Below are 10,129 nucleotides of genomic sequence, written 5' to 3'. Positions count from 1 at the left end.
ATATACTTGTATGGTGGATTTCAAAAAGTTTATTTATTGAATTCATGAATAAATAGATCTAAAAAATTTATTTTTCTTAAAATCTGGTATATATGAAATATTCCATATTAATTTGTGTTCCCATTTTCAGCCAGTAGGTGGAGTTCTTAGCTAATTTTTAGATGGTATCCGAATCCTTCTTTGTGGGGGAATCCAAACTGTGGCCCTTTGTATGCCTTTATCCAGCCCTTGGGGCTGGGGTATTATTCCTCCCACTGACACCAATGATGGGACACTATTAATCCCACTGACACCAATGATGGGACACTATTCCTCCCACTGATACCAATGATGGGGCACTATTAATCCCACTGACACCAACAGGGTACTAATCCTCCCAATGACACCAATGCGGTACCACTATTCCTACCACTGACACCAACAATAGGGTACTAGTCTTCCCAATGCGACCAATGATGGGGCACTATTCCTCTCACTTGCACTATTAATTCCACCGATACCAATAATAGGGTGCTATTCCTCTCAATGACACCAATGAGGTAGCACTATTCCTCCCACTGACACTAATAATGGGCCACTACTCCTTTAACCGACACCAATGATGGGGCACTATTCCTCCCACTAATGCAAACAATGGGGCACTATTCCTCCCACTGATACCAATGACAGGGTACTATTCTTCCCAATGACACCAATGATGGGGCACTATTCCTCCCACTGACACCAAACAATGGGGCACTATTCTAACGATGGGGCACTATTACTCCCACTGACAACAACGATGGGGCACTATTCCTCCCACTGACACCAACGATGAGGCACTATTCCTCCCACTGACAACAACGATGGGGCACTATTCCTCCCACTGACACCAACGATGGGGTACTATTCCTCCCACTGACACCAACGATGGGGCAATACTCCTCTCCCTGACACCAGTGATGGGGCACTATTCCTCACACTGACAGCAACAAATGGTCACAATTAATTTCACTGATACCAACAACAGGGTACTATTTCTCCCACTGACACCAACAATGGAGCACTATTCCTAACACTAACACCAATGAGGTGGCACTATTCCTCCCACTGATACCAACAACAGGGCACAGTTTATTCCCACTTAAGCAACAACATTGTCTATTCCCACTGGACCCCTAAAGTCTTAAGAAAAGTAAACTGGCCCTTTCTTTAGAAGGTTTAGAGACCCCCGCTCTATAGGAAAAATAAGCCAGTTTTTTTCACAAATCTCAGTACTAGGGAAGGAGACCACATTTTCCAGGCCTGCAGTTCAGTAGCACATACAGGTCTTGTCCTTCCCCCAGACTGTGTCTGGACATTGAAGGAGACGCAACAGACTGATTATCTCTCTGTCGCTCTGCTCTCTCCTCCTATCAGCATGCCCAGTGCACTAAAGCACAACTGATTGGCTCCCTGTGCTGTTCCCAACTTTATAATGTTGATTAGGATAAAACAATTGAGAGACATCCAAAATGCTGAAAGCTGAAGTGTGGAGGTAGGTTGTAGGGTGATGTCATGTGATGGACAGTTCCTGCCTGATGCTCACCTGTGATGACTCCAGCAGTGAGGTATATGGTGATGATACTTGTACAGAATGACGCACACACCATCCCGAGCGAGGCGAACAGACCGCCAACCATCATTACCGGCCGGCACCCAAAGCGGTTTACACAGATGCTGCACAGAGGACCTGGGAGGGAAGGAACAAAAGGTTATTCTGCTGACATGTAAAATCTTAAAACTTCCCCTCCTCCTGATCGCCATTACCCCCCATTATAGAATCCATCACCACACTGGGTTTTCTGTGGCCTTCCCTTCTTCATCCCATATTAGTAATACAGCAGCCTTAAATTGTGCATATAAAACCCTCATGAATACAGAAAAAAAAGGTCCTGGAAATAGTCCTGAGATATGCAGAGTGCAGCTCACAACAGCCCCATAGTATACAGTGCCTGTCTCCACCTAAAGGCACGCCCCCCTCCTCTCACTCCTCCCTCTTCTCAGAGCACTTCCTCACTGAGCTCCGCAGAGTGCAATGTCAGCTCTCCGCCCCCTTTTTTTCTGATAGCTCAGATAAGCTTTATGAATTCAGCACTTCAAACGGATGTAGCTAAGAGAAGACTGCAGATAAACAGATACAACTTTTGTAGGAGGATTTCTTTCCATGCGTATCACCTGAGGCCTGTCACTTCACTGGGTATATAGTAGAGCTGCACGATTAATCATTAAAAATAAAATCGCGATTCACCCCCCCTCCCCCCACGATCTCTCCCATTCTTTCATATAACCAAGTGGAGAGCTTATCTGCTCACTCAGCTGTCATAAGAAAGCATCTGGGCAGTCTGCCAAGTTTAGAACTGGAAACATTGTAACTAACACTTACTTCTTAGATCAAAAGGGATAGAACTTCTTGTGTAAACAAATAATCTAAGCAGTCTGAGTTTAACCACTTATGCCGGCCATACACGATGCGAATTCCGAACGACCCGTCGAACGATAAACGAAAGCGGCACTCACAACAACATGCGAATGTGCCATCAATTAAGTACGAAAATCGTACGTTAAAACACTATGTTTTAACGGGTTTTTTTAATTCCGTGTTGCGTTCGACCATTCGTTCGTTGTTTTATATGGTTTCCTTCTGGTTCAAACTTTCCAGAGATCGTGCGCAGTTCATTTTCTTATGTCAAATCGTCCAACTCTGCCATTAACGATACGATTTTTGGACGATTTTTGAAAAAAAAAACCAACATGTTGGATTTGTCAATTTGCCCTGTCGTACGAAAATCGCATGTCGTGCATACCACACTAACGATACGAAAATCGGTCGATTTTACTTTCGCTCGGATTTTCGTTCGGAATTCGCATCGTGTATGGCCGGCATTAAAGTCTAAATCTTTTTCTGACACTTCTTTCTCAAGTTAAAATCAATATTTTTTGCTAGAAATTACTTGGAACCCCCAAACATTATATATGTCTGTAGACGCCGAATGCAGGACTCAGCCGCACCCCAACCCCCCACCCCCCCCCCCCCCCCCCCCCGGTGGCGGCATCACTGCATTTGATTGACAGCAACAGGACATGATCGAGGGCTCAGGTAAGTAAAACAGGGGGGGGGGGGGGGGCGGGGCTGGGGGCCAGTCACTGCCAGGTGTTTTTTCATGAACCTTTACAACCCCTTTAAAGATCTATGTAGAGGAATTAGGACCTCCTTCGTCCTGTTTGTGATCCCTCTAGTGATAATTAAAGATCTATATGGAGGAATCAGGACCTCCTTCCTACTATTGGTGAGCCCTCTAATGATAACTATAAAGCAAATCAGGACCTCCTGCTGGTGATCCCTCTTCTAGTGACGCATCCTAGAATTATATTCGCTTTCCCCACTGCCTGGTCACACTTTGTGCTCATTTTTCAGTCTTCTGAAATAAGTACCCTCAGTTGTACTCTCCTTTTCTTAGGTGCATTATTTTACATTTAGAAACTTTGAACTGCAGTTGTAAAATTTTACAACCGCTTAAAAAAATAAATAAAGAAAGAATCTACAGACAATACGGTTGTTTACAGAGAACGCTGGTAACCATGAGCCCCGACAGACCGCCAGTGTCCGGCTTTTCATGAACAGGTTAATCCCGGTGATGATGGATTACTAGAGGAGCGGATTTATACTCTCCGGATAAACATCTCCAGAGAGTACACTCACCATGGTTACATGCTGCTAATGGGGGACTTCTATTACAATGACACAATGGGGACTTCTGGGAAAACAAAGCCACCCGAGAGAATTGCATGCTGGGATGTGGTTTTACTTTATACTATAAAGATGCTACAAAAAAAAGTGTGAATGGAAGATTTGCGTTCTCAGTAAAAGCTGAAATGTGTTAATTTATCAACTGCTTCTCATTGCAGTTTTAGCTGTGATCATTTACAGTATAATCTGAAGATAATTCCAGGTGAACTCATAGTTTCATAGTTTCATAGTTTCATAGTTAACTCGTACCATGCTCAGTTGGTTCACACTGCTGCGGTGTCCGAGATCGGATGTGATTCGCACCGCACTGCAGTGAAAATCACATGCGATCTCTGTGCGATGCGATTTCAGCCATACAGATCGTATGGCTGAATTTGCATCGCATCCAGCCCAAAAATCGTACAGGACCCTTTTTTTAGTCCGCAGCAGAATCTGATCACATGGGGTGTTCACACCATGCGATCCGATTCCTGTCCGAGTTTGCAGATCGCACTGCGATATGCAAACTGATTTGGAGGTGTCATTAACTATTCACTGACACTCCCAGCAGTTCGCATAGGGCAGTGTGAACTGCTCCCGGGAGGCATGCGATGCGGGAACCCGCAGTAGATTCGCAGCGTTCCCGCATCGCAGCAGTGTGAACCCAGCCTAAAGGCCCGCTATGGTGGAAAATCTGCTGTGAAATGACATAAATGAAGTATCATTATGGTGTTTATTTATAAAATATCTGGCGGGCTAATGTAAGAAGCATTCTTGCAAAATACAAATGCCCCTTAGACCTTGTACACACGGTAAGAAATTCCGACGGAAAATGTCCGATTGGACCGTGTTGTCGGATAATCCGACCGTGTGTGGGCTCCATCTGACTTTTTCTGTCGGAATGTCCAACCAACAAAGTTTGAGAGCTGGATATAAAATTTTCCGACAACATGATCCGATCGAACTTTGTCCGATAGTTTGTAGAGAATTCCGATCAGACAAAGTGCCACGCATGCTCAGATCAAATTCCTAGACCAAAGCTATTGGCTACTAGCCTGAAAGTAGTCCCGTTGCAACGAACAAACGTCATCACGTTCTGAACTATCGGATTTTCCAACAACTTTGTCCGACCGTGTGTATGCAACACCAGTTTCGGACAATATCCGTCTGAAAAAATCCGACGGATTTTGTTGTCGGAATGTCCGGCCGTGTGTACAAGGGCTTATAGAGATGAGTGTCTGTATTGTAAACTCTACCTTGGGGCAGGGCTGGACTGGGACAAAAATTTGGCCCTGGACTTCATCCAGACCGGCCCACTTTAATTTTGCAAACAAGCACAAAACAGTATATAAACTATACGCAATTGTGCAAAAAAACATAAGTAGCATAACATAAGGAGTCCACACTAACCTCTTTAATTATTTCACTTATTCTTCTATGCATTTTTCTCATCCTTCTCACATCCCTGCGTGAAGTTGAGGGCGAGCCGCGCACCTATTACTTTGACGGGCTGTCACTGAAACCGGCCCACTGAGCCATCGGCCCACCAGGAAACTCCCTGTAGTCCCGATGGCCAGTACATGCCTGCCTTGGGGCCAAAATTCTGCATATTTTTTGGAAATACCTCAATGAGTAAGCAATACTGTATTTTGGCCACTAGATGGAGCGGATGATACAAGCATTGGTATCTTAGAAACAATATGGAATATATTGTCCAACTTGTATAAATTCGTCTGACATTAACATAACAAAATGTTTAATAAATAAACAATTAAAATAAAGTTAAAAAAAACAAAACAATGGATTTTATTTAGAGGGCGGCAGAGCAGCGGCCGACAGGCAGTGCCGCCTATCAAACTCTGCAGTCTGAGTTAAAAATGCCATAACCGCAAAGCATTGTGGCATGTGTACAGCCCTGTCAGGCTATGGGCAGCTGAGGGGCAGTAAAACCTCAGCTCAGCTGCGTCCTTTTCTTGCCCCCTGGCTGGCCATGTGAAAAAGCCTTATGATGCAGCTTTCTTGGGGGGGGTTAGGCGGAAGCAAGTAACTTTTTTTTTTTGTCAGTACCCGCTCCCCCTTCCCCGATCCTCAACCCAGAGATGGGTGATTTTGCCTTGACGTGACCCAACCACCCTCTTTCAGTCTCTCTGCACCCCTGATCTCATCACACGTGTGCAGCTGAGAGCCACCAGGAAGTCACAGCTGGCTCACAAAGTCACAATGGTGATGCCGGAGAAGAATTGTCTGCGGAGAAGGAAGCGCGGGTCTCCAAGGTCTGCTATGTACCTTTTTTTAGCTGCTGCTGACTATTAAGTTTCCAAACACTGGGTGAGTTGATCCTTAAAGTCTATTTAAAACTTCATGTCCACCTAATACTACCCTTGTCCACAGGGTGACAACAATTTGCTATTTTGCTGGAGAACATAAAGAGTTGTCACCCTGTAAAAGGAAGTAGAAAAAAAATGAACAGCTGGTGAGATCAGCAGCTAATAGAATGATGTTACAGGGAAAACAAGACCTGGTGTGTGAATGTTAGTGACAGAATGTATCAGATGTCATTATTTTATTTGGCAATGGACATTAATTATTAAAGTGGTATCGAAAGGTTCAGTTTTTTTTTTACCTTAAAGTGTTACTAAACCCACAACAGTCTGTATATGCAGTAAAGCATGCTTGTTATACTCCCTGTGAAACCTAAGTGCTTAATCCTCTGCATTGTGTAAAAAAACGCCATTTGATCCTGTCTTCTCTGATCCTCCCCTTCTTTCACTGTCCCCAATGCATCTCCTATTAGTATAGAGCAGTGATGGCGAACCTTGGCATCCCAGATGTTTTGGAACTACATTTCCCATGATGCTCATGCACTCTGCAGTGTAGTTGAGCATCATGGGAAATGTAGTTCCAAAACATCTGGGGTGCCAAGGTTCGCCATCACTGGTATAGAGCCTTTGGAGTCACTCTGCACATACTCAGTTCGTTTTTCTTGGGAGGGTGCATGTGATCAGCACAGGGCCAATCAGTACTGTCCAGACAGAGGGTCAGGGGTCACACAGCCTCATAGGACAGTCATAGCAGAATGAAAACTCCTCCTACAAGCTTTAACCAGACACTGATTGAAGTCATAAGACTGCTATATACTGCTGATGAGAAAAGGTATTTAGCATTTTTTTTTACACACTCACATTGCTCCCAACTGTCCCTGATTTTGAGGGACTGTCCCTGATTTGGAGAAATGTCCCTATGTCCCTCTTTCCTCTGCATTTGTCCCTCATTTTGGTTTGGTCTATATAGTTGTATATAAAATGCACTTTTTAACTTTCAAAAAGTGTTTTCCAGCGCTAAAACTTTCATCCAGTTTCTAAATTGCTGCATTTGTCAATTTTAAAAGCCATTATAAAGGAATAACAGAGGTAAAAAAAAAAGCCCTTGTGGATTTAAGTGACCAATTTTTTGGTTAATTCTCCTTTAGGGGGTGTGGCAGGGGGCGTGTCCTATGCCTACATACGTTTGCTAGTAGGTGTCCCTCCCATTCATCTCCCATCTCAAAATGTTGGGAGGTATGCACTCATTTGTTATTTTGCCCAAAATTACACCTAGGCCTCTTACATATGGGTGGCCCGGAGGCAGTAAAAAGTGGTGTTTGAGTCATGGTTTTACCGCTCTTCGGCCACCCACCTAAAGTTTACAGCAGGAGGGGGCTGTTCACATACTGCTGCAAATTTAAAGTGATACTAAGGTCTGTTTTTTTTTTTTAAATAACAAACATGTTATACTTACCTGCTCTGTGTAGTGGTTTTGCACAAAGCAGCCCAGATCATCTGCTTCTCAAACATAAAGCCGAGGCCCGGCACCGCCCCCTTTCTCTCCTCATTGGCTCACTGACATTGAATGACAGCAGCAGGAGCCAACGGCCCCGCACTGCAATCTCAGCCAATGAGTAGGGGAGTCCCGGGAAATTCAAGTCTCTCATGCAACATCACTGGATCTAAGTGGACCTCAGGTAAGTATTAGGGGGATGAGGGGCGGCTGCTGCACACAGAAGGCTTTTTATCTTAATGCATAGAATACCTGTACATTAGGATAAAAAAAAAACCTTCTACCTTTACAACCACTTTAACACTAATGTCAAGATGACATGGGGCACCACCTACATCCTTGTGACTTCATTTCCAGTTCCAGTTCCAGCTGTAGCGTTGGCTTGCATTCCAGTTGTTATGGCTCTTGCAGGTGAACATAGGGTTGCCACCTCATCCCTTTAAACCCAAGCACATATTAATCACACAGGTCCTGTGGATGATTAAGGTGGTAATTAAACTCAGTGCCCTTTGTGCATTAATTAGCCTTAGAACCTGTGCAATTAATATGTGTTCGGGTTTAAAGGGATGAGGTAGCCAGGGCCGGGACAAGGGGTGGGCAGGAGGGACGGCTGCCCCTGGCGCAATGGTTTATTGCAGGGGTAGGGGGCACCCTGACCCTAACCCTAAGGGAAAGGGGGGTGCAGTTTGGCATCTTTGCCCTGGGCGCTGGATGACCTTGTCCCGGCACTGGAGGTAGCAATCCTAGGTGGACGCCATTCAAGCCCAGTATCTCTCCTCAGCTGGATGACAATAGGAAATCTCAGCTGCCTCCTGTCTGCCATCTTACAGAAGCCTGGCCAGAGCCTGATATTCCCTACCTTTGTGAGTGTATTTTACCCTTTTGTTTGACGTTTTAAATAAATTGATACACTAAGATGGTGGGGCCTTCTGCTTTTTCGTTTGTTGACATGTGGTACAACCTGTCAAACTTGACCAATCAAGTCAATGGGGCTGCCATGCAACCGCGAGCCAAATGCTTGACTCAAAATTGTGGCGCATTAAATCCCACTGTAAATGGCCATTCAGCAAAAATTGTTGTTCGTCTGCTTATCCGCACACTGCAAAAATGTGCTTTTTAAAACAAAGGGAATGCCTTTTTAGTAAACAGCAGCCCAAAAATGAATCAATGATCGATTTATCCTCAATAAAAATATGAGGCAAAATTTCTTAAGCCCCGTACACACGAGAGGACTTATGTCCGACAGACTTCCAAAGGAGTTCCGTCGGAGTTCTGCTGGAATTCCGACGGAGTTCTGACAGACTTTTCGGCCGAATGGACTTGGCCACACACGATCACACTAAACTCCGACGGATTCGAACGTGATGACGTACGACCCGACTCGAATAAGGAAGTTCATAGCCAGTAGCCAATAGCTGCCCTAGCGTCGGTTTTAGTCCGTCGGAGTAGCATACACACGAGCAAATTTTTCGAAGGGGACCGGGTCCGGCGGAGTTCCTTCGGAAAAATTTGAAGCATGTTCCATATTCTAAAGTCCTTCGGACTTTGGTGAGTCAAAAGTCCGTTGCAGCCCACACACGATCGGATAGTCTGACGGACTCAGTCCTTCGGACTTTGGATGTTGAAAAGTCCGCTTGTGTGTACGCGGCATTAGAGTTACCAAGACAAAAGAAGGGAACGTTCTCTGTAAATGACCCGTCTGGCGAGGCAGACAACTGGTCCAGCTGTCTTTTACATTTCGTGACCTCCCGTAAGATCAATCTGTATCCAGCCGGCTGCCGGGAGTTACGCCAAACCGGATTAAGCTGTCCCCATCCTCTACATGATATAGAGATAGCGCACAGGGCTCAGCCACAGGACCAACCACTATCATCATGGAATAGCCTGCCCGCTTGTTACTTAACCCCTTACCGCCCAGTCCTGGCGTCCCTTTAACAGGGTCTTTACGTCGGGGTAGGCAGAATCGGCCGATCCTGTGACCACTGGGATTTGCTGGCACAGTGGTCACCTGATCAGAAATTGGTCCTGCCGGTTACCGATCTTTAGCAGGGATTGGAGAGCTGTCATTGACGGCCCGGTCATTGTGCTGGGAGCACAGTGTATTTTAAAGCGGAACTCCGGCTCTTTTTTCCATTTTTCCCTTCCCCTCCTCCTATGTTTAAAAAAAAAAAGCTCAGCTTCTCTGCGACACACTATAGATATACCATATCCTTACATGGTTTGCCCATATATGTGCCCTTAGATTGGTTACTAACCGGGTGAAACATCCCTCAGGATTATGTGTTTTTTTGTGCCTCAATGTTTATTCTTCATAGTCTGCCACTAGAAGCTTCCTAGTAAGTTTTTTCAGACAAGGTCTTTGGGAGTGATGGGTCGTTTCCCTTCCCGTCTAGGAGGGCATATTATTCTGTTACTTTAGGCCAAGCCTTTAGTAGGCCTGCGTTATTTAGGTTCTTGCTGGCTCCATGACTATACACAAATGTTGGCTTCTTCATCCCACTGAGAGGGATTTTACTCTCTACCTCACAAGGTATACTCGCAAATCGACTAATATTTACTCCCTCG

General features: G+C 45.0%; 1 protein-coding gene across 2 annotated transcripts in view; it reads right to left on the bottom strand.

Moving 5' to 3' along the window:
* SLC16A3 (solute carrier family 16 member 3) overlaps positions 1–10,129 on the bottom strand; it is a 57,009-nt gene that overhangs the window by 9,562 nt on the left and 37,318 nt on the right. For both annotated transcript variants that reach the window (XM_077458883.1, XM_077458884.1), the window contains exon 3: positions 1,568–1,711. In XM_077458883.1, coding sequence (XP_077315009.1) covers positions 1,568–1,711 — 144 coding nt within the window. The remainder of the gene's footprint in view (positions 1–1,567; positions 1,712–10,129) is intronic.

The sequence above is a fragment of the Lithobates pipiens genome, unplaced genomic scaffold, assembly GCF_037356315.1.
Source record: "Lithobates pipiens isolate NorthernLeopardFrog02 unplaced genomic scaffold, aLitPip1_a1.2 Scaffold_28, whole genome shotgun sequence".
NCBI classification, from domain to species: domain Eukaryota; kingdom Metazoa; phylum Chordata; class Amphibia; order Anura; family Ranidae; genus Lithobates; species Lithobates pipiens.
This window is presented reverse-complemented; position numbering and strand designations above follow the sequence as displayed.